The sequence below is a fragment of the Chlamydotis macqueenii genome, chromosome 1 (assembly GCF_036417535.1).
Source record: "Chlamydotis macqueenii isolate bChlMac1 chromosome 1, bChlMac1.mat, whole genome shotgun sequence".
NCBI lineage: Eukaryota > Metazoa > Chordata > Aves > Otidiformes > Otididae > Chlamydotis > Chlamydotis macqueenii.
Window position 1 is genome coordinate 196,234,536 of NC_141556.1, and position 25,540 is coordinate 196,260,075.

General features: G+C 39.8%; 1 protein-coding gene across 1 annotated transcript in view; it reads left to right on the forward strand.

The window, feature by feature from the left end:
• Positions 1 to 25,540, forward strand: part of MICU2 (mitochondrial calcium uptake 2) — a 149,638-nt gene that overhangs the window by 87,479 nt on the left and 36,619 nt on the right. Inside the window, exons 3-4 of the mRNA XM_086739521.1 lie at positions 21,469 to 21,500; positions 21,615 to 21,690. Coding sequence (XP_086595647.1) covers positions 21,469 to 21,500; positions 21,615 to 21,690 — 108 coding nt within the window. The remainder of the gene's footprint in view (positions 1 to 21,468; positions 21,501 to 21,614; positions 21,691 to 25,540) is intronic.

The window sequence follows — 25,540 nt, forward strand, 5'->3', positions numbered from 1 at the left end:
GGGGAGCCATTGGCAGAGCTGGAAACTAAATTCAATCCTCCTGAATTTCTAATGTGTTAACGAAGAGATGGACCAGTTGGAGAAGGTCCAGAGGAGGGCCACGAAGATGATCAGAGGGCTGGACCACCTTTCCTGTGAGGCCAGGCTGAGAGAGTTGGGGCTGTTCAGCCTGGAGAAGAGGAGGCTCCGGGGAGACCTGATAGCGGTCTTCCAATGCCTAGAGCGGTCCTTACAGGAAAAATGGGGAGAGACTGTTCAGTAGGGCCTGTTGTGACAAGAGAGGGGGTAATGGTTTTAAAATAGAGGGAGGTAGATTTAGATTAGATATTAGGAAAAAATTGTTTACAATGAGAGTGGTAGAACACTGGCACAGGTTGCCCAGAGAGGTGGTGGATGTCCCATCTCTGGAACCATTCAAGGCCAGGGTAGATGAGGCTCTGAGCAACCTGGTGTGCTTGGAGATGTCCCTGCTCCTTGCAGGGGGGTTGGACTAGATGACCTTTGAAGGTCTCTTCCAACCCAAACCATTTTATGATTCTATGATTTTCTCTCTGTCTTTGCATTTAGTAGTTTTTGGCACTGATACATTGTTGTTTCTCAAATCCTCCAAACACACTAGAGACCTCTGCAAGCTGGGGTATGTAGGACAGAGATGACCCCTTGCCCAGTGCTAGATGGAAGGTAAAGTGAAGAAAAGGCGAAGAAGCACCCTGATGGTTTAAGGTCATTATATGAATCTATTCTGAGTTTTAGAAAAATGAAACAAAATCAGCCATTTCTAGCCAAAGCTTCTTAGTCATCGTTGTTTACTCATTTCTTAAAGTGGGATCGTGAGTGAAGGAAAGTAATGTTCCTGTTGAGGGATCTGCACACTTTAGCAAAGATAAGCAGATTGCTGAATATTTCTGCTTCTGTAACCAGTCCATACTGTGAATTTTTCATCTTCAGCTATCAATCACTCAAACAGCATCAGGAAATCCTACCACAATGCTAAGAAAGTCTTTAAAGTAACATATTCTATACATTTGGCCTTTTACTTTCCCTTAAGTGTCCAAATGCAACATTAAAAATTACGTTCTGGATAAAATACTAGATCGTTTTGGATAAAATGTTGTACCTCAGCCAACTGTTGGTAAATAGATAAGCTAAATAAGATTTTTTTTTTCTTCTTTTGTTCTCAGCAATAGTATGTTAATACTGATAACTTAGTTACATAGGCTGTCTGATGCAGCACCGGTGATCTTCATGGGATTAGTTTATCTGAAAATGAGTTTGAAGGGAAATAGTTCTTTATCTAGAAACAATATAAATACTGCAGAAATTCCTATAATCTTGATATTGTGTATTTATGTCTGAACATAAGATCTGTTGTGAAATCAAAATGAAGACTAATGCGATTTGATAGTGGTTGCATCACGAGGTACTACATAATTGGAGTACCACAGAATCAGAGATGGGATTCTTGAGGGGAAATGGGGTCTTCCCCCCAACAGCAATCAAATCCGGTCTCTTGGCCAGGCTGTTTTTTTGGTGTATTAACCACTGGCCACTGCACTGACTTATTTGTTTGCTCTCGTTTTTCAGAAAATCTTGTTAGGTTCAGCCGGAGAAGTCGGTGCAAGAGGTGCTGTGATTAGAGCAGAGGTGTTAGGTGAGAGCTGGCTTCCAGCGCTGTAGCCCCTGCAGCTGCAGCGGCAAGGAAGCGTGCATGGTCGATGGGGGAACAGGAGGAAGGATTGAGCAGTAGTGTTTGGAGGAAAGGGAACCATGGAGAAAAATCACTAAAGAAGCAGCAGGCCTTAGCATATCATTGCACAGGGAGGTGTCCTTTTTTTTTCCCTATTCCTTTTCCATGCTTTGAACCATGTTATGAGACAGTGCTGAAGGTACCTGGGATACATTCTTTGTAAGGTCAAATAGGAAAACATATTTTTGATCCTTAAAATTATACTGACATTGTATTACTTACATTTGTATTTTTGTGTTTATGTCTGCATGAGATGACAGTAAGGTTATAATAAAGCTTCTCACTTAGTTGTGATTAATTCTAATTTTTCACTTTGTGGCATTTCTGACTAGCTGAAGAATGACGCAGAATCAGAGTTCTTACCGAGATTGACTGGAGTGCTTACTGATTAGGTAGAAACTTTGGCAAGGTATTACGTTTTGAAATACATTAATAGCTATTTAGCTTTCTGAAAAACAATTGTTAGTGAGAAGATATATTGCAACTTCTCAATGAACAAAAGCAATTTTTTAAAACTCAGCACAAAAATAGTACCAATAATAAAACGAGTCAGGCTTCAGCAGAGTTGCGAGCAAGAGGCAAGTGGTCTCAACACACATCTTGAAGGATTTAGTTATTTAAAGTGTGAAAGTCATTGGTAATTTAATGGCATCTGAATGGAAAACAGATTCCTTGAAATGAATGAAAATGCATTGTGTGCATACAGAATACTTGTAGTACAAGTAATGGAAAGATCTGGTTATTAATAACAGCAGTCTGCTTGTTGTATAAACATCAGCTGCCTTAGAATGTCAGAAGTCTTGCAACAGTTTCTGCTTTAGTCAAATATTCCAGTTTTGTGACATGCTATCGTGATATTTAAAATGCTTAACAGAGAAGTCACTTTTCTTTTTTTTTATACATATGAGCAAATTTCAAGAAGTCACACCATCATTCTTGGTCAGTGAATATTTTTCTTATTTGTAAAGATTATTTTCTTTTTTTGTAGAACACCACACACTATTTCAACTATGTTTATAACATACTGTCGGCATACCACAGAAAATATCTCTGGCATTTTTTCTGCCACAGATTCTGAATACTTTTTACAGATTACTTCAGTATTATTTTTTTAATAAATTCAGTGGAACTTCATCAGTTCTGAAACATCCTGCTTAACTGACAATTAAGTCTTAACAGATGTAGCGTGAAAATCAGACACAATGAATTTTTATCACTCTTAAATGTATTTTAATTTCTTGCAACATATGTCCTTAACACAGACAGGTATTGGTTTGTACCTAAGAAGTGCAATCTGTTTTTAAAATTCCTTGGGTTGCATTCAGACATTTAGAACTGATGGGGATCTGGCGGACCCTCAGTGGACGACAGCAGGTGCCAGGAGTGCAGGTCAAGCTCCTGCCAAAATCTAGCATGCGTTCTAGCCACACGTTTTCAGTTGTTTGTAACTCTTTTGGTGCTGATGGTTCTGCGTTTTTCCTCAGGCTAACACTGAACTTCTATTACATTAGTCATATGTTTTATCCTTTTTTGAGTAATCTTTATCTAGACTGATTTCCCCCCCCACCATGTTCTTATAACCCGCTACATTATGGGGTTTTTTTTTAATATCTAAGGTAGAACCACTGAGTATCAATTGCTTTCCTTCTAGGCAATAGCAGCAGGCAAGGTGTGTGGCCTGCTTTGGTAGATGAGAGGAGCTGGGATCTGCAGAGACCTTTGAGGAGTTCCACTGCTCCCTCGTTGGCAAACACTGGCATCCATTTCCTAAGGGAGAAACTACCTGGGTTATGCTCTCTTTTTCACTCCCTAGCCCTGCACCTGCAGTGGGTTATGACACAGGTTGTGCTCGGTAGCCTTTCTCATCTGCTGTGAAACAAAAGCAAATACCGAGCTCAAAGACTTTTTTCCATGTGTGAAACACACAGGTTTCCTTATTAGAGCCACCTGCTTACATGGCAGTGCCCTCTCCTGAGCTTACCAGCTTCATTACTGCAGAGGAGGATACAGCAGAGAGCCAGCTCTTAGTAATTGAACCAATCCCACATTGTCCAGTCTGTTGGAGAGCTTTGGTCCTCACACCACCTCCCATAACAGTGGTGAGCACCTGGTCATTCTGCTGGCTACGTCTTTAGTTAAATATCTTTCCTCTCAGATCTGGAAAAGGCTTGTGCACCTGAAAGCATAAGGATTTTTTCAGCCATAGCTAACAAAAGATGCCACGTTTTCCAACAATCCTGCCTTGGTTCTTACTAGATGAAAGGCAGTTCACCGTTGCTACTAGGTCCAAATGTATCCTAATTGGCCATTCTTGGTTCTTCTGTTTAGCTTATCAGTATAGAGGAAATGCCAGTATCCTGGGACTTTGTACACCAAGAGCTGCGATCCTATCTGGCTTAATAAAAATTTAAATTTGGTCTAATTGTATGGTATTTGAATATAAAACATGGCCAAGCCAGCTGCCGTTTGACTTTGTCCAGACTGTTTCAGTTGTCTTTCAGAACAGCTGATGTTTGAAGTCTTCAGAATGATACAGCTCGTTCTCCCACGTGCTAGCTGCCTTTTCAAGCCTTGAATTCATGCCCTTTGTGCCAATACCTCTGATACTACTGGAACTCCCAGGACAGTGGAGTCTTGCTGCTGCATTGGTGTTGGTAATTGCTTAGTAAGTCACATATCCTACCAGATAAACTCTCAGTTCCAGAAAACAGATTACTTTTGTCTTTTCTTTCTTTTCGTTCCTCCCCAAATGATTTTTGGTTTTGGTTTTGGTTTTCCTGGGGAAGAGTGAGGTGTGTTTGTTCTTAACTGTGGACTGGATCTAAACAGTTGTGAGCCTGACAGAGCAGATTCTTAGAGAATACTAAAATTAGTCATTTTATCTCGTGTGGATGGGCATCTGCTTTTCCATTAGGACTGCCTTTATTTACTGTGTCTGACAACTTCTGAACAGTCACCCACACCCTGACATAGCAATGATTTCTTCTCCATGGATTTTTTTGGTGGTAGAGAATGTGAGAGCTCACTTCTGTTTCACTGTCACTTTTTTGGAAGAAAATATAAAACATAATGTTAAAAAATTTCATCTGCTTCTCTGGCTTTGATTGAATTGGCAAAAGAGAGTGATCGTTTAGCAGAAAAGGGCAACGTTTTTGTGGTGTGTGTGATGGTAAGGACAGTCTGCTGTTGAAAAAATAAGAGGGACTTTTAAACTAGTATGGTCAATTTAAAAGCACAGTGGGCAACATAAATGACTTTCTTCTTTTACTAAAAGAAATCTAATGTTTACTTATTATTAATAATCTATTGTTTGCTTTTCTTTTGCATCCACTTTGAGAATTGAAAAAGCCTGCTTAAAATTTGATTCACATTTCAATTCATTCTCTTTCCTCTGCAGCTAAAGTAAATGCTTATTTTGGGAGGACAGTCTCTATTCTTTATGTCCAGTAGTGCTGTAAGGAGGAAAAAGGATATCTGCTTAGTTGTACCATTGTAAGAACACTTGTATTTATTACCATAGCTCACCTAAGTTAACATGTAGTATCTTGTAATGTGTCTTTAAGGATTTGTATCCTCTATTAGGGTGATACTTAATGACTTAGTACTGTTTTTTAGTATTTCATGGCTAAGTGTGTAAAAATCTATCATATATCTTCTAAAAGGCAGCTGTTATTTTAGCAGTTAAAAAACTTAAAATGTATACCTCTTATAAAATTTTCATACTCAATTTTAAATCATTTGGAACCACTGCTTATATTGGAAAATGGTGACACAGCATCTCCTCTCTTGCTTGAAAGTTCTTCTGATGTCCAGCCTAAAATTAATCATTGTCTGTTTAAACCCACTTGCTCTTGTGCCAGCATTTCCCATTACCTAAAATAGTTTTCTTTTTCTTTTGAATCTTGACCTCATGATACATTACAGATAATGACCACTCAGCGCTGGACTTGCTAGGTTAAGCAAACCCAAGTTTATTTTTATCTCCTCTGGCTAGGTGATGCCATCCGTTCCACGGCTTGATGTAGGTTGCTTTATTCCATGCTTTTCTGAATTTGATTTCTTTTTGTAAAGCCAGCTTCATTTCCTGGCTCACAGCACAATCTGCTAGCAATCACTATGGCCTAAGGGATGGAACAAAGATTGAAGTCAGGAACCTCCTAAATTAATACTGTTGCTGAAACATCTGAATTGTCAAACTTCAGCTTCAGTCAAGGAGAAAAATGGTACAAAGCAATGCTCACTAGAGCAAAATACTTAAACTCTTTTAGCCTGTGCTTTACTCGCAGTCGCTACATGCAGAGCAGCTTCCAGCACCATTGCTGCTTTGGTCCTCGTTTGTATCTCCATGTGTCTGCCAGGCTGAGGGTAGTACGGTACAGCAGATTATTTTCTGTGTTCTTAGGTGAAGAAATTTTTAACATAATCATGGAATTGTGATTAAGACAGAGAGATCTGGCAAAGAACATCCTTTTAGAAGGTTATGTACAGTTAAGGGCTTGATGCCCCCAGGTAATGTAACCTTTGCACAGGAACAGGAAAAGATGTTCATTTTTTTAGCCCAAGATTACTCTTGAAGGAGCAATTAGTTTTGTCAGAGAAGCTGAGTATGACAGGAAGGAGACAATGCCAGGCTAATTAGAGGCAGAGGACACAGAAGGCCAGTATACTGAAGGCTGCTACAAGTTAAATGAGGTATTAGTGGGGATTTTGATGTAAGGTGTATTTATGCATTTAGATTTGCCACCTCCGTTATCTTTACTGAATAAAAATTTCTGTTCTATTTCTGTTTTGACAGACCTAATGCAATGTTTCCTCTGCTGCTTAATAAGATCAGAATTCTTTAGAAAATCTGAATATAGAATTAAGGCCAGGGTAAAGCCAAATGTAAGGTTGACTTCATCAGATGATTTGAATTCAGGGGAGGAAAGTTTTTTTTTCTGAGGAAATAATTCATTTTTTGAAAGAGACTATTGATCATCTTTGTCTAGATTTTTTTTCTTCTTTCTGACAGACTTTTTTCTTTAGCATGTGAGGAGTTTGAAGTCACATGGTCAGGAGGTCACTTATCTTTGTTGCTCTTATTCAGTCTCAAAAGTTCATCCCTTATTGCAGAGGAGGTGTTCTAGTTGGTGCAGGAGACTTTTTTTCTAGGAGTAGGGAAGGCTGATGGACATAATGTTTGTTATTAAATGTACTATCAGCAGCCTTAATTTTTTTCTGAGTTGCAAATTAACCAAACCATTTTGGCCACTGCATTATAAGGTATGGTTAACATCCATTTTTAAGCTCTTCTAACATTTATTACTTTACTTTTTTCCAGTCTTTTAGGGGAGTTCTCAGAGTTTTAACGATCCTGCTCATCTTTCCATTACCACCTTATCGTCTGAATATGTAGTTTTATGTAACTGTCTTCATACTGGTATTCTGAGAAACTGACCAAAACAAGATCTCGCCGTCAATCTTTTTGTGTGGCAAAAAAAAGGATAAACCTTTCTTAGCTTGAAATACAGGAGCATTCTGTTCTCACTTACACTCCCTTGGAGCCCCTGCTTTAGGAAAACTTCCCAAACATCTGTTAATTGCTATGTGACAGATGTTAATGATGTATGAACAAGTCAGACTCTGCAGGGGCTGTTACTGGTTTGCTCAGAGCTTCTGTATGTGCTACTAACAGAATGAGCTAATCTTAGAAGTAGAAAGAAACTCCTGCCTAATTTAAAGGTTAAAGCACGAATGACGTGGGCCATCGACTGAAGGAAAGCAAGTCAGCCACTGAAAGGAACTCTGATTAAACGTGAGAAGGAAGAAAGAAAGAAAAGCTAGAGATTGCCATAATGCTTGAACATGGAGAGTTATGAAAATAATGAAGTAGGGCTGTGCAGGATCAGTAAATGCCCAAAGCAGTAGGCAGTCTTCTGAAGGAAAATTCCCAAACATGGTCATTAGAATGTCCTTATCTTCTCACAGTGGCAATTGGAAGAAGTAATGTCATTGCTGGGGTCATATGCATTAAAATGGCTTTCCTAAAATTTTCATGTAAGGTTGCACTTCAGAACCTTATAAAGGGAAAAGGTTCTGGAAATTCTGACATGACAGGATCAGCTTAATTCAGCTCTGAATAGCAGTTCACTTTATCATAGTCATCCTTGTAATCTTCAGAAATCTAAAATATCTGAACTGCTACAGTACTGCACCTATGCCAAAAGTCTCATCCCCTGAAATAGCACTTTTATTCTTTTTTTTTTTCCTTATGATGATTCACTAATCGCTAATGGGAATTAATTGTAATTATTACAACTCTGCTGAAAGAGAAAGTGGTGCATTAGGTTCTGCTAGAATAGACATCTGGTAATTCAGTTCATCATTTTAATAAAACTAATTGCAAAATGGGTATGTTTCTTTGGTCAGTGTTTATTCACCCTTTTCTTTCAATGGGTGGTGTCAGGAGAGTTTGGGAGGATGAGGAACAGATGGATAATGTAACCAGTTGCAAAAAAAAAAGTATCTTGGTTAAAACTGTAGAATATTAGCAAGTGAATCCAGAATAATCTTACGTGCTTTCTTTTGTTTAGATTTGTCATATATTTTAGAAGTTCTGCTTAGCCATGTGCAACACAGGTGGTAATTAATTTACTAATGCATTTCCAAATTTCTAGTAAAGAGGGTGATTTCATCCCTCTTTTGTCCTCTTACACAAATGTATGTGTTGTTTCTTCAATAAAAGTCTGCTGCACAGCAGAGGCAAATAGGAGCTAGAGCTGTAACTGGCCCAGGTCACCCCATGCAGTAACTGAACATCATCTAGTGGGTATTCACTTAATCCTTTCATTCCTAAGCAGAATTTATATTGGTTACAATTTAAAGATTAACTGTTCTGTGAACTCAATAGCAATGCCCTCAGACATCTAGAAGTCACTGTAGATTCCGTGTTCATGAATGAGGCTTATCTTCTGGAAGATAAGCATAATAACGTTCTGAATTTTTTTTTGGCATTTACTGTACTCTGCACAGCAAGACAAAAAAATCTTGAACCCAGAGCTCTCACTAATGAAATTACCAGCATAGAATTGTTTCCTTTCAATAAAATGCCTAAATTAGCTATTGAATCCAATACTTAGTGCTCTCTGGTGTTGACAAATAAGGCAAAAATGCTGTCTCTTCCTTCATAGGTCGTTGATGAGAATTGAACCCAGGAGATAGTCTTCAACTGTGTAAGAATGTTGTTGCATTTGATATAAGCAAGGGGGGAAAATCCTAAAACTCCATATGAAAGCTACCAACTGTCGCTTGTATTTGGTGTTAGTGTAGGTTACTGAAGCACCTAAACGGATACTTTCCCATTGCAAGTTTGGTCAGGTGACTGTTAAATTAGAGAGACATCTTGTGTTCATAGCCCTTCTAGAAACAAATGTCTGCAAGCGTATTCAAACCCCATCTCGACATGGTCTTGGGTGAGCTGCCCTGACTGACTCTGCTTTGAGCTTTTTCCAGTTGTCACCATGAGAAGGTAAGGACATTGTAATTACCACAGTGATCTCCAGAACTCCCTTCCAGCTTCAGCTATTCTATGAATGAGGCAATTTCCCTTAAACACAGGGAAGCCCCACTTCATGGGTCTTCCTACAAGCTTCTCTGAAACTCCTGAGACCATATTTCACAAGCACCAAAAAGGTGGTGTTTGTGCTGTATTCCCTGGACCTGTTACCTCTGGGAAGCAAATAAGAACAGTAAGATGTTGGAATCAATATGTTTATTCTTCAAAGGATGTAGGGTAGCCCTAAAGGAGTCAAATTCTACACATTTGATGGGAGGACAAGACACTAGGAGAATGAAACAGGAGCAACAATTGCCACCATGATTAGAATAGTGCAGCAATAGAAATCAAGCGTTCTGTTTATGAGATTTCCAGATTTCACAATAGCCATGCAGCTCTCTTTTTTTTTTTTTTTTCCCTCCTTCCAAACCTCTGACTCGAGATTGCTAGAATATAATGAATAAAAGTTTCCTGAACTGATACTTCTAGCAGAAATCTATTGTACTTTTCCAATCAGCTTTTACCTCTTGAAAAATGCTTTACAATATTTCTAAGAACTTTTACTGCATGTTTCTGTAGTGGAAGGGAATTAATCTTTAAAAGAAAAATACATTTTAACAAAAAAGAAAGAATTAATGATGCTGTAAATAATTTTGATATGTGACAGGTTGAAATAGGAAAAAAGTGAGCTACTATGTAAACTGGATCTAAATAGCTTTTTATATTTACAGCACTCTTGAGAGCCCACTCAATTTATGTGAAATGTCAGTGCTCCTGGTTACTTACCCACTGCAGTAATTTAAATTGGCTTGATGCACTAATATGTCAGCTATTTACTGCTTGGACACAACCGCTATAAATACCCTACATCTGAATTATGGTAACAGCACTGTATTTTTCATGCTGATACCATGAATAGCTTCGTTTTTTTTCACAAAATATTTCCAGTTTTAATTTTTAAATTATATCAAGTTATTACATTTATTTCTGTTCCACTAGGAATAATCAATATCAACAGTACCCTGAAGTTTGTACTTCAATGAGTAAGATTCAGCAAAAGAAAACTATTTCATAAACAAAGCAGTTAAATTAATGTCACTATTGTCTTTTGAATCCCAAACTACAGTTTAGTATTAGTACTATCTTTCAGATGTGTGAGCATGTATTTTTGTGCACGTAAACTGATGAGATAATGCATGAGCAAAAGTCTGTTGCGAGCAATGGGACGAAGTAGGTGACCCACATGGTTGTTTCTGCCCTTAATTCTTGCGTGTTGGAGTGTTCATTACACATCAAAGTGCAATAAATAAACTACACAGTTACTTCATATAATTTGGCACAATTTGATATGATTTGCGATTCCTGCTTAGGGCATAAAATGCATCAAAGCAAGAAGGTGAAGACGACAGCCCTCTCTGACACATGCACTCCTTTTTCTTATTCCAGGGTTAGTAAGGTAGGTTTATGCTAGTGATAAATTCCCACACAAAGGATGAATTCTTCATCTGGCACCTCAGTTATGTTTGCCAGCAAACAAATCCAACTGGTAATAATTAACAATCTTTAATTAGAATAGACTAGAACAGACTGTTTCAGTTGGAAGGGACCTACAACAATGATCTAGTCCAATTGCCTAACCAATTTGGGGCTGAACGAAAGCTAAAAGCATGTTGTTAGGGGTGTTGTCCAGATGCCTCTTAAACACTGAGAGGCTTGGGGCATTGACCACCTCTCTAGGAAGCCTGTTCCAGTGTTTCACCACCCTCTTGGTAAAGAAATGCTTCTAGTCTGAACCTCCCCTGGTGCAGCTTTGATCCATTCCCACACATCCTGTCACAGGATACCAGAGAGAAGAGCTCAGCACCTCTCTCTCCCGTTCCCCTCCTCAGGAAGCTGTAGAGAACAATGAGGTCTCCCCTCAGCCTCCTTTTCTCCAAACTAGACCAGCCCGAAGTACCCAGCCACTCCTCACAGGACATTCCTTCCAACCCTTCCACCAGCTTTATTGCCCTCCTCTGCATGCATTCAAGGGCCTTCACATCCTTCTTTAATTGTGTGGCCCAGAACTGCACACAGTACTTGGGGTGAGGCCGCACCAACGCTGAGTACAGCAGGATGATCACCTCTTTTGACCGGCTGGTTATGCTGTGTTTGATGGACCCCAGTTTGCCCTCTTGGCTGCCAGGGCGCACTGCTGACTTGTATTGAGCCTGCTGCCCACCAGCACCCCCAGATCCCTTTCTGCAGGGCTGCTCTCCAACCACTCCTCTCCCAATTTATACTTGTGTCCAGTGTTACTCCATCCCAGGTGGAGAATGCAGCATTTCGACTTGTTAAATTTCATACCATTAATCATAGCCCAATGCTTCAGTCTGTCTAGATCCCTCTGCAAGGCATCTCGTCCATCAAGTGAGTGAACAGCACCTCCTAGTTTGGCATCGTCAGCAAACTTGCTAATGGTGCATTTAACTCCTGCTCCAGATTGTTGATAAACGTATTGAACAGAACTGGCCTTAGAATTGAACCCTGAGATGTACTGCTGGTGACCGGTTGCTGGCCAGATGTAGCCCCATTCACTTACAACCCTTTGAGCTCTTCATTTCAGCCATTTCTTCACCCAGCGCACCATGGACCCACTCATCCCACAGCTGGACAACTTCTCCAGAAGGATGCTGTGAGAGACAGTATCAAAAGCTTTACCAAAATCCATAAAAACTACATCCACCACCTTCCTCTCATCCACTAAGAGGATGACCTTACCATAGAAGGATATCAAATTAGTTAAAAAGGGCTTCCCCTTTGTGAACCCATGTTGACTGCAGGATGATTGTATTATTCTTTAAATGCCTTTCAGTAGTATACAGTATAATCTTCTCCATAATTTTTTTAAAGTATATTAATAGGAAAAGGATATCTAAAGAAAACATTGTACCAATACTTGTAGAAGACTGTCATCTGACTAATAGGGAGGAAGAAAAAGAGGAGGCATTCAATGCATTTTTTGTCTCAGTCTTTAATACAGACAGACCTTGCGCTGTCTCATCCCCTGGACCAGAGGACCACAAGTGTGGGAACAGTGACTTTCCATTTGTGGACACTGAAATTGTAAGGGATCAGCTGTATCAGGTGAATGTTCACAAGTCCACGGGGCCCAATGGGATTCATCCCAGAGTTGTGGAGGAGCTAGCAGATGTTATGGCAGGACCCACCTTGGTCACCTTGTGCTTAGTATTTGACTGTATTAAATTTTTTTACATTTTGTAAAATGCATGTGAAAAGTAACAGTTCGTCATAGTAGGGAGGATCTTCAGTTATATGGAAGAATACAAATTGTAAAGGAAGTGGTGGAGTGATAGTTACTGATAAGATAGTTGCTACAGTGGTGATGGTGGCTTTATATTAAGCACATAAACTTAAATCAAGTCTTACACAGTGGAGTAAGAATCAATTTCTGCTGCTGTTAAGGTGTGGCTTTTTCTTCTTTCATTTTGATTGTGGGATGATTGATTTGTACACATTTTTGTTCTGAGTCCAAATTAATCTCTGCTTATAATTAAGTTGCAGTTTGCTTGTTGTGCGTGCAGTTAGATTTTAACTGTGTCATTTTATTGTTGCTGTTCTTGTCCTACTTTAGTTGTCCTTCTAGGTTGTTTTTTTTTAATACTTATCTTCTCTAGCCTTAACTAGATTACAGACCTCTTAGGCCAGGAATCATTACTTCTAACATTGTCCAGTAGAGGAACAGAATTAAACCTCTAGTTCTCCAAGGCTATCAGAATAGTTCATCAGAATCTTCAGATTCTGGCTGTCAGAATCTTCATCTGTTGTTGGTACCTTAATGTAGCATGTGCTCCAGCACTATAGTACTTCAAAAACTAGTCTTCATTAGCAATAGGAGGTGACAACATAAAGCATAGCGATGCTACAGAAATAATCTCTTCTTTATTTCAGAGTAGGATCAAAGATCATTAATTCAGAGTCTTTTTGAAGGCGTAGTCTAGCTTATGCTGTTCTCTTTGCTAGATGAGACTGACTACTATCTCAAGCCTAGAACTAGGGATTTTTCTTGAGTTGAGGCTCTGCCTGCCTGCTCTTTGTGGAAGGTCCATGGTTTTGTGCAGATTCAGGAGATGCTTCCCATCCCGAAAGTCTGAACTGCTCAATATTCTCTGTAGGTTGGTAGGAGTCAATGACTCCATACATATTATGGACTTAGCTGCTTCAAGGTAATTTTAATTGTCCTTTGTAATACTTTATTGCCCAGTTATGCAGCGACTCTGCCTCTTGAACTGCAGTACACTTTGCCCTTGCATCTGGTTAAATTCCTAATAAAACAGAATACATGCCCTTAGCACTGCTAACACCAGGCTGACAGACAGGGGATTTGAAAAAATAGATTACTGATGTTAACAAATACAAAAAGCAGGCGTGGTGTGAGTTATCTGCTTGCGTGCAAAAGGATTCATCTACTCAATTTAGATATCTAAAAGCTGAATGTCAGGGCAGAGCGAGTGATTGTAGCATCTTTTTAAAGTCAATGGAAGAAAACAGGTAAGTCCAAGGCCTGTATTAGACATCTATCTCAACGTGGAATAAATTGCTCTTTTGCTGTGTCTGTTTCTCTCCTTTGACTATAAAGGGAGCCTGGGGTCATTAGTCAGAATGAGGTTTGTAGATAGAGATAATATCTTTTATTAGACCAGCTGCTGTAAGTTGGAAAAATTAGGCAGGCTTTTGGGCATATGAGCTCTTCTTCAGGTCTGAAATAGGAACAGCAGATTTCGAAGTTAATTATAAACCCTTTTTACGTATGCCCTTACACCGTCATAGTTACAGCAAAGCACCATAGAGATCACTAACTCAGATTTAGGCATCTAATTTTTAGATACCTAAATGAAGCCAGAGGAACGAAGCATGAGGTGCTTATTTGGGAGTTAGAGGACCTGCATTTCACATGACACTTTTTTTCCTCCAGATATTGCCTCCAGTCCTGAGCTCAGAACCAGCCCAGAGGACTGGCAGCCTCTCCTGCTGTGGAGATGCTCGTGTGCGATTGTGCTCTCTGCTTGGCTTCTTGCTGCTTAGGTGTTCTGTGTGAGGTCTTAACTCGCATCTCATGCTCATTTTGCAGCTGGGGGCTGCCAGTAACACACACGGTCCATGTGCAGGGAGTTGTCATATTACAGGTCTAGTTAGCCCTTCCCAGTTTGGATTGCTGTTAGGCTTTCCAGGTGTTTTTGAAGAAATGACTTTGTCTATGCTATCTGTCATTGCAGTGCAAGTCTTGCAGTAAACTTGGAAGTCTGAACCTAATCTCAGTTTTTCCTATCTGGAGTTTGCTTGTGTTATTAGAAAGAGCGCCTATCTGGGAGCAAGTCACTTTCCCTGGAAAATACCTAAGGAAAAGTTGTTCCTCTGCCATCCCCACAGACCACTGCTACTGTCTCAGTGAGAACTGAGCTGCTCACGTGCTCTGTCGCAGGCACCACAAAATCTGCTTTTACCCTGATGACTGTGGTAATTTTGGAAGTCCTGGCACTGCTGGTGACTCAGTGCCACAGTCCCTTTAACAGGTTTTGAAAACTGGTTTATCTTAATTTTTCAGCCTGTTTCAGTTTCCTATAAGATTGTATCATCCTTTGATGTTTTCTTCCTGCATCAGCATCCCACCCTTTTTACCCCGGGCTGCCTTACTCACAGAGAAACCTTCCGGTATTGACTGGCTCTGATGCAACTGCTCTTCTGAAATGGAGATTTGCCAGAGCTGGCCTCGGTCCAGCACTGTGTATTTCTCGTTTCCTCAGAGGAACGATTGCTCTAAATAAAGAAGGACAGATGCAGAGCTTGTTTTGTAAAGCGTATCAGAAGCTTCTATTATTGCAAATTGCCTTCTCCACTGGGCATACTTGGACTTTAATTCAGGTGGTTCAATTCACTAATTTGTGTGACTGAAATTACTTTTATCAATTACCTTTCAATGGAGCAAATGCACTAGTTCAGTAAAAGCTTTCTAGCTGAAGTGGATTCTTAATTCGTTTAAATGGCATGGTCATTTATTATTCAGATACTGGTTTACCAGGAGCTATCATAGCAGTCTGACCACTTGGTTTGTCATGCTTTGAAAAAGCCTTAATTTTTTTTTTTGCTATCCTTGATTTATCATCAATATCACCAGTATTTCAAAAGGAGGCCTTAAAGAACTAATTACTGGCTTGAATTTTTGTCATTTACAGTATTGGTTTCATTAGCAGTAAATACCTTATAAATGCGTAGAAGAGCTTTAAAGAGCTGAGAACATAAATAAGGCCGGTCAACAGGGGACACCTTGTTGAGATAAGGTACTTGTCCAGTATCATGAAAAATACCTGAGAGAGAGCTGGGAATGAAATACAAGGTATTGAATTTCAGTTATCTTCTATTTTAGGCTAATTTAAACAAAAGTTTTAACAGGATCTCCCCAAGGAAATCAATGTACGCAATTCCTATCTAACCCAGCTTGCCAGGGTGCGGGGGCAGGATTGGCAGAGCTCAGCTTGGGTGAAGGGTGGCAGCTGGCTAAAAGGGAGAAATACAAATTCCCGTTCCCACGGCAGGCAAGGCTTGCAGGGTGGGCTCTGCTCTGAAGGCCACAGCATGAGCTGCACACAGTGGGTTTGGGTTTTAAAATGCCCTCATCCTGGCCACGTATTACAGCTATGCTGAAATCCTGTTCAGCTTAAAAGGTTTGTTCCATGCATCTTTTTGCAGAATCAGAGTTTGGTTGAACTGTAATGTACTTAATGCTATTCTCTTCTTACTTTTCCATGAAAAAAACAAATGGTTTCCTAATACCCCAGTATGACTTTGAACTTGCCAAGCTTCAGCAAAGATAGCAAGGATGGCCATCTAAAATTTAAAAACTGCGAGGACAAATTTATTTATTTTTTACTGTGTCTGTCTGAAATGGAGCTAAAAAGAGGACCTGGTCAAACCATCTCAGTGATTTTGCTGATAAAAGGGACAGGAGTTTGTTGTCGTCTTAGGAGAAGATGGCTATTTTGTACTGTTCTCATTTGAATTTAAGGCTGTGGAGAAAGGTTATTTCAAAAATTAATTTTAATTTCCATCTTACAAAAACAGAGCAATCTTGCAGACACGTACAATTTTGCTTTCTTGCAGATAGTAATGACTTCTTTAGCTTTGGCATTTGATTATTGTTGTTACAATGATTGATCTTAGTGATTTTGTTCACTTTGGCTCTAAATGTCTTTCATCAGATCTAAGCCTTTCCTTAGCTATACAGGTGTAAATGGGTGTTACTGAGTGCAAGTGAGTACTTGTTTAATTCAACCCTTTCCTAATGTTAATCCTAACATTGATGTTGGGTCCATTCTACATCTTAGTGTAAAAAACTGATAGATGATGGAAAAACTTCTATTGTAAGAAATGTTTGTGACAAAATGCCCAGATTGCCGAGGGCAAATGAAGGCTAACGTAGCTGCTCTTGGCAGTGTTTTCTTAATTACAGTTGTCAGCTAACTTTCTTGACTAACAGCACAGAATTTCTGTGCTTCTAAGTAGACTTGGTATTCATTCAAATTAAAAAGCTAAGGTTACTTTTTGTCTGTGAAAGGTGTGTCTGTACCACATTGTTGTTTCATGGATCCGCGTATAAATGTGAAAATTAGATGATAGCATCTGTAAAATATGTAGAGACCCTTGAAAATATTCATTGTCCTTTAAGCCAGAATGGCATCACAGTCTTGGCCAGCCTGTAGGAAAAAAAAAAAAAAAAAAAAGTTGTTTTTCTTCTTGTTTATTCAAGTTCAAAACAATAAAAAGTCCAAGTTTCTTTTTCTGATACCAAAGTAAGACTACTACAAACAAATTTTCTAATATGTAGTTAATCTACCTAGTAAGATCTATCAAGGTAGATGAATAAAACTATAGAAAAGTGCATCGTACAGGTCTTTTACTTATTAGATTAACAATTATAACTGTTGCCTGTATTCCTCAGAGAGATTTAGATCCTGATATATTTGTAGTCATGTCAGGAATGACAGCACCAAGATTTAACTCATAGAAAGGAAGAAGCTTGCTTCTTTTCAGTGTGTGAATTGGCTAAGGAAATTGTTCATACCTTTGCAGTGCATTTTCTGCAAAGAGCAGTTAACCTTCTTTTCCTAATTGTTGTAGACAAGGCCTTAAAAGACCTGGGTTCCTCAAAGAGCTGCACATTTGATACGGTAGTGTGTGATATTAACAGAGCTTTCCTTGTTGCTATTCAAAGAGATCTCATTATTAGGAAGTTAATAAATGAAGAGAACAAGCACCAAGAGCTAAATTAGTATTCAAGGAATATTGTGAGTGCTACAATAAAAGTAAGTAATGTTTCCAAGTGAAAACTGAGATTTGAGTCTTCACAGATTATTTTATATGGTGACAGTACCAATAGAATATAACTGGATTTCATTCTTAGAAAATATTCAAACAACAATTGGAGGAAATTTATTCTATAGTTTAAATTATTACATTATTATAAGATTGTATTCTAACACTTTACACAAATGGCAATATGAAAAATAATACCAGTGTCCCAAATGTCAGGTTTTTTGAAAAAAATTGCTGGCCTACTGGTACATGTGCTTGCTGACATCTGTATGCCATTAGGTTATTAAATCTGTTAAATCTTGAAGCTTATTTGAGAAGAGTACCTTGAAAGACTTCAGGTTTATTACTCTGCTGTATTCATTACTTAGAAAAGTAGAAATGTCTACGTTTATCTCTCAATCTATCTATTTCCATCCTGCCTTTTTTCCTCTTTTATTGTAGCAGCAGCCCTTTGTGCAGTCAGTCATGGTACGGACTGACTCTCACCCACCTCATTCTGCCTCTCACCAAATCCTGGGGCGATGTGATTGTCCTCTTCTTCTGCCACTCACCCAGGGCTTCCTGTCCTCCCTTAGTCCTTTCACCCATGCCAAGATTCCCCAGTTGAGGGTGGCATGAGCACCTCCATATCGTTGTCACTGTCTTTTCATCTCTGAAACAGGTTAGTCGGCGTGTCAACATCTTAAACGTCCTTCGGAGGGTGGCTGTAGCTGAATGCAAGAGGGCAGATGGTGGTGGTTGCCACAGCCATTTGTATGAGCTCTAGGTAGCTGCAGTTGTGACTGCTGGCTGGTGAAAAGAGAGTCTATGTCTACCACAGATTTTCCTTCCCATTCTTAGTTTTTATCAAGGTAGGGTAATTCTCATTGATGATATGTTCCCTAAAGGTAGGTAGCCTAACCAAGTGTAGAGCCTCACAAACTTGGCCAACTAGTGTCTCAGCTGTAGCTCCTTGCACTTTCTCCTTACCTTGTCTCAGTTATTCATGCCTTTGCTATTCCAGCTTGCAGAGTTCAGCTTATCTCCCTTCATCATCCTCCTGGATGCTGGCAAAAGGCTACTGCCCAGGACACTGCTGCGGTCGCAGGTGCCATCCCAAATGAGATGCTCTTGGGGTGACCAGGAAAATTGAATGAGTGGGGCTGCTGTTAACCAAATAAGGGTGCATGGCTGACTTCAATACAAACACGAAGTACAAAGAGCATTTAAGTGCAAGACATTGGGTTTTTCCCTTTTTTCTTTCAGATACTGTTTTTTGCAGACCTACAGCCTGACTCATTCCTTTCTATAAGGCTTCTCGCCATGTGGGTCTCCCAGAGCTGAAAGAGCTGCTATAGTTTAATTCCACATTGAAACACGCTGTGCAGAGGCAGCAACATTTCAAGCTGAGATCTGAATCACTTGGTTTGCTAAATAGCCATTCATTAAAACGCTCTGCAGCAGTGAACAGTGTTAAACGGTGGTGTTCCCTCGCACTGCAAAGTAGAGGATTTAATACATCCTTTGAGCTAGAAGGTGTCTATCTATCTAGCTCTATATGTGTGTTTGTATGGGTGTAAGCATATGTATGCACACTGCACAAAAATGTATTCGTCCACAGGAGCAGGTGGTACTGGCAACACCTGTTGCTGGGGTCACTCAACACTCTAGTATTAAAACCCTAATTTTAGTTGCTTATAACTTTTGTTAAACTTAGGGTTGAAATGTTACGTGCCAGGTGTCTGCCTTAGGCTGATTTGGGGGAGGGGGATGGGGAGAGGAATTTATCAGCAAAACTTACTGCCAGTTCAGGGAGCAGAGGGCAGGGCACTGGTTTGCCTGTGCTGAAAAATGAACTGTTGCTGGTTGAGATATTCCAGCAGCTTCCCTCGTCTAAAGCCAAAAGTTACCAGTGGAGACCTCCTGCAGCTGGGCATGTCTTTTGCCAGCATTATTATTAAGGTCCTGCACGTGGGTCGGGGCAATCCCAAGCACAAATACAGGCTGAGCGGAGAATGGATTCAGAGCAGGCCTGAGGAGAAGGACTTTGGGAGTGTTGGTGGATGAGAAGCTCAAGATATACTGACAATGAGCGCTTGCGGCCCAGAAAGCCAACCGCATCCTGGGCTGCATCAAGAGGAGCATGGCCAGCAGGTCAAGGGAGGTGATTCTGCCCCTCTACTCTGCTCTTGTGAGACCCCACCTGGAGTACTGCATCTATCTCTGGAGCCCCCAACATAAGAAGGACATGGACTTGTTGGAGCAAGTCCAGAGGAGGGCCACAAAGATGATCAGAAGGCTGGAGCACCTCTCCTATGAGGACAGGCTGAGAGAGTTAGGGCTGTTCAGCCTAGGCTCCAGGGAGACCTTATAGTGGCCTTCCAGTACCTCAAGGGGACCTACAGGAAAGCTGGAGAGGGACTTTTGTCCTAATAATAGGACAAGGGGTCATGGGATAATGGCTTTAAACTGAAAAGGGTAGATTAAGATTAGACATAAGGAAGAAATTCTTCACTGTAAGGGTGGGGAGGCACTGGAACAGGTTGACCATACAAGTTGTGGATACCCCATCCCTGGAAGTGTTCAAGGCCACATTGGATGGGCCTTTGAGCGACCTGGTCTAGTGGAAAGTGTCCCTGCCCATGGTGGAGGGATTGGAACTAGAATAGTCTTTAAGGTCGTTTCCAACCCAAACCATTGTATGATTCTGTAATTATGGAAATTCAGTGTTTTACTCAGAATGCGCCTCTCTCTGGCTAAATTATGGGCCTGTGCAAGTGCTTGGTAAAAGTTTCTTGACAACTGCCCACCAGACTGCCTCCATCATGTCTGTTTCCAAACAGCAGTGCTGCACTGGTGACCCTTCAGATGCAAGATGCCCGTGAAGCAGCAGAGTAAGCCTTGGAGTCAAGCAGGCTGCTGCACACAGGGGCACCAGTCGTCAGAGCAAGTGCAAGCAGTTTGGCTTGTGCTTACATAGCGTGAATAAATAGGAGAGAATGACTGGCTGGAATCCAGAGGAACTGGTGATGAAGGAAGGAAGCGATGGGCTGAGAGTGGTAAGAGTGAAGGGCACAGGGTTTGAGGAACTGTATGAGGAGAAATGCTGAGGAGACAGACTGGTGTGATAGGGCAGATAGACTGAGAAAGGATGGAGCACAGCTCCTGCCAATCCATGACCACAGGATTTCTGGGGTTCCTGCCTAACCAGCTGAAATGTTCCACTGAAAATACATTGCATCGGGTGATTTACGCAGAAATACAGCCTACACCTCTGCCAGTGGCTCCTCTATTCAAGTGTATAGACTTGAACCTACTAATAAACACTTAGGAGTTTGCATAGTTTCATCTGATACTCTTTCAGGAGGCAGAGTTGTTCAATTTACTTTTGTTTAATAGAAACATCAACATTTTCATTCTTTTTTTTTCTTTTTTATAGCTTTTGCGTAGTCAGCCTGCACTTGAAGGGTTATTATGTGTGCATGCAAATCCCTTTGTAAATCCAGCAGTTGTTCCTTACTGTGTAATCTTGCTTTGGAATCTGTACTACATTTGTAGCTCACAGTATGCAGAATTGCACTTGTAAGTCAGTCATAGATACCAGAGTGGCCTGTGGTTTCATGTAGGTTGCAGGAACATTTGAACAGACTGCTCGTATTATTTTTAAATGTTGTCCTTTCTTGATCATTGTGGGAATTAGAAACAAACTGCCTGCTGGAAAATATTCTGTTTCATATTATTTAGCATTTTCCCATAAAAATCTGAAGAAATGCCACAGAACTTGATCAAAGTTTAAAGTCAGTTTATTATTAAATTATGATTTTTTTTTTTATTACAGGTAAAGCCTCAGCCAAGAAACTGACAAAAAAGGTAAGCAAAATGTTCCTTTCCTTCTTCAAAAGAACTTGCATTCTTTCTGTTACCCAACCAAATAAACTTCTCTTTCAAAACTGGCTTTGTATTTTCTTGTTTGTGTCTTTAAAGGAGGTGGATGCTGCACTGCTGTGTGTTGCCAAAGCTAAACCAGGACCGACCTTTTTTAGAGAGCTTGATGATAAAGGTAACAAGTACTTTTGACACTGAAAAATACATCTTGTTTTTTTATCTCATTATGTGGTATGAATTTAATGTATTTTTAAAGAAGGTTTCATGGATTTGACTTCATCCCCATCTAGCCAGTGGCTGCCTCCTTGGCAAGTCTCTCAGTTATGCAAGAGAGTAAAGAGGCAGGCTGGGAATGGAAAGCCACCTGAGGTGCGGGAGGAGAGACGAAGGAAATCAGAAATCCTACTTGGAGAAGAGAACAGGACTAAAGGGATCAATCACTCTGGCACAAAATGGACTTTTAAGACTTCTTGTTAATAAGCTGCTGTTTCACTGTGTAACTGAAATGCATGGAAAATAAGAGTAAAAATAAAACTTGTATCTAGTTATGTAAAGTGACCTCTCTGATTCCAAGAGCAGGTGAACTTATTTCTCCCTCTTCAGGAGCTCAGTGGCCCTTCACAGCACCAATGTGCTTCAGTTTCTTTTCACCCAGCATTTCTACCTTATGTCAAGCTACATAAAGAGAAAACTCTGAGAGCTGGAATATTGTTTGTATAACAACAGAGAATTAAAGAATACCAAATAAACATGTCATTAGCATAAATTAAGGGAGAAGACAAACAAGAGGATCAAGGAAACCAAATAGATGAGTAATTAACCATTTCACCAGTAACAAAGACTGAAATCCCCCAGCTAATGAGAAAGACCGACAGTGTCTATTCACAAACTTTCTGTATCATAGAGTTCAGCCTGAATCCCTTATCCCATGGATGTTTCTGGAAAATAAAGCTGCCTTTGCGCTGCTGCAGTTCCTTGGCAGGCATGAGCCACGCTCTCTCCATGCACTGCAGATCCCTAGGCATGGCTGGCAGCTTGTGCCAAGAGAGCAGCCCTCGATCTCCACCTGCAGCATTTTGCCTGCCCCTTGTCCTCGTGGCCTCTTCTCTGTGCGGTTCATTTCTTGCATCCTTGTGCAGACGTGGCAAGGTCTTCAGCTGGGTGCCTTGCTTGTCAGTCCACTCTCGCAAGCCCCAGCATACCCCAGCAACCCTGAAACGTCTGTGAACAAGTTGCACAATTTTTTCCTGTACTAGGGAAGGCTGAATTTTGTATTGAAAAATTGAAATTGAAATTTGTATTGAAAGGCATTCCCTGCCTTTTCAAACTACTAATCATCACATGCTTTCCCAGGATTGCATTTAAAGGATTCCCAGTCTTTAATTCTCAGATATTCTTTCTCTATCCTTGCTTTTTTAGAGCCTTTATTTTTCTAGTGATTGACACTGCAAATCCCCAAAGCACCCTGCCTGGGAAAACTGGGAATCCACCAACAGAAAGTGAAAACATAGCAAATCAGTGCAGCCTCCTTTTATTGCACCTCTCCCAGCTGACTGCTTGGCAGAAAATGAGCTCGGTGATACACTCAGCCTGGCATCTTTTGCATTCTGGACAAGGCATTGGTCTCCCCTTGCTTAGGACTGCGGGTCCATATACTTTGTCCTTCAAAGGTCAGGTGGAAGTTTGAGATGATGCAGGAATTTTCAGTGCAGTCATCCATATGTTTCCACAACACATGAATTTTTTACAGTTTTTGGTCGTGATGTCTGTTCAGTGACTTTGATGCTTTTGCTTTGAGACGCATTATTATTACATTTTTTAAATGTAAATATTTATGTATTAAATACGACTTTTACAAGTACCAGAATAATGAAACCTGTTCCACTGTTTAGCTGAGGTTATTTTAACTACCTTCAAATACCTTATTGAAGTATCAAGTAGAGAGAAAACTGTCATCAGTCCAGTTTGTAAAATGGAACGCTAGGGAATTCTGCCTTCTAGTGGGCAGTTTTAAAATTCATGTCATATTTTGTGAATATACTTATGATTTATTCAGCAATAACAATATTGAACTGTCAGCATTTGCCATAAAGTTTGAAGGTAGAGATTTCTAGGCAGGGATAGGGAAGGTTCATTTAGTGTTAGAAAATGACAGTATTTTGCCAGTGCTAACTGCAAATACTTGGCTGCAAGTATGCTGAGTCATTTAACAGCATGTGAAGCTTTTATTTTTAAATTTTGCTTGGATATGAATATAATTTTCTATCTTTTTTAAAAAAAAACATTGTTGCATTGCATCTTTTAACTTGAGTAGCTTTTTCATTATTACTGTAGAATAAAAAGAAAGTTACTAAAATATTTAATTTACTTTATGGATAAGTTAAATTGGCCATTCACTACAGGTATCAAAAGGACAATAAAATTAAAAGAAGAATTTTTATGGAAATTATTCCACAAGTTAAAAAATTGTATCTCAAATTATTTGAGTATAATCGATCTGCCAGAAAATGTCAGACAGGCTGTGGATTTGCTTTAAGGCACTGAGACGGGTTTTAAAGAACAATCAAGAAATTTTTTTGCATTTTTTTATTATATTTACTTTTTTATGTGTTTCACTAGAGTGACTTTTCAATCAGCATACGATAAGATGATGAAAACAGAGTCTGTGCCTTGCCCCTGCCATTTCTTTCAAGGCTTTTCTTTCCAGCCCTCTGCAATTCAGGTGAAGAGCCATCATGCTTCTCCCTTGAGCCAATAAGCAGTATTGTCTTTAAATTGGTCTTTTCTTTACATCCTACCATCTCCATATAAATTTTATAGATTCTTTCTGCAAAATTTTATAACGTACAATGTTCCCTGTCTACCCATATAGCGAAAACTCTCCAGGCACTAAGCGTTTTGTGTCTCAATTATTACGACGTTTTTTTTTCTCTGACAAACATAATCTGCCATATCAATGTCCTTTCGAATGCTATGATAAAGATGGAGTTTTTTGCATGACTCCTTTGAGTGTGTCATCTCTTTAGTATCCCAACACTGGGCTCTCCTGGTTCTGTTTTATCCAGCATAAGCTGCTTGTCTTCACTTTCTGACTCTCCCCTAGACTGTCCCTGTGCAGCACATCTCCAGACAGCTGAGGGGCAGACTACCACTTCTCCTTGGCCAGTGATGCTGGCCTTCATCACTTGCTGGTTAAATTTTCAGGCAGGGATCTTGTGCTGATACCATTGCAGCCCACAGTGGGAGTGGGAGGTCTTTTCTATATAGAGCTGAAGAGTTACCTCTTTGTCTTTCTTTATATTCTTTCTTTAAACATTTTTTTGCTGTGACACACACAAAATTAGGGAGCAGGAATCTTGATCACTGCCCATCACATTATTTGCTTGATTTCCTTTCTTCCCCTATTTGTTCCTATCCATTTTTTAATCTTGTCTTATACTTAGGCATATAAGCTAAAAAAAATGGGGTAGGAGTTACTTCTCCTATTTGTTTGGTTTTTAATTTGTAGAAATCCTGGACTCTCGGAACACGATTCCAAGTTTTACAGCAATGCAAATAATAATTTACATTCTTGCAAAGGCAATAACACTAAAACTTGTAAGCAAAACTAAATCTTTTTTGATAAAAGTGTTTTTTTCTTTTATTTCCACAGCTGTATGACTGTAGTACTGTGCTGATTTTCACATGATGCATGCTGGATAACAGGGTGAACAGCCCTACTTTAATGGAGAGGAAAACAGAGATAGGGAACCAGAGTGAGCTGGCAACAGGATCAGCATTAGACCTGTCCTTAGCTAAGACTTGTTCTCAGATTTTCAGACTCTTGCATTCAGCAATTTGATGTATTTAAACTCTGATACTTAAAGTGTTAAGTCACTATCTGAGGTCAAATAAAAATGCTGTTGGCTCTGCGTAGTAATTTATCAGAAGTTAATTGTTTATCACTGAAGCTTAAGTGGATGCCTTAGCTGCTAATTAACTAAATATAAATTAGAAAAAATAGTTTATATTTGCACAGATAGGCA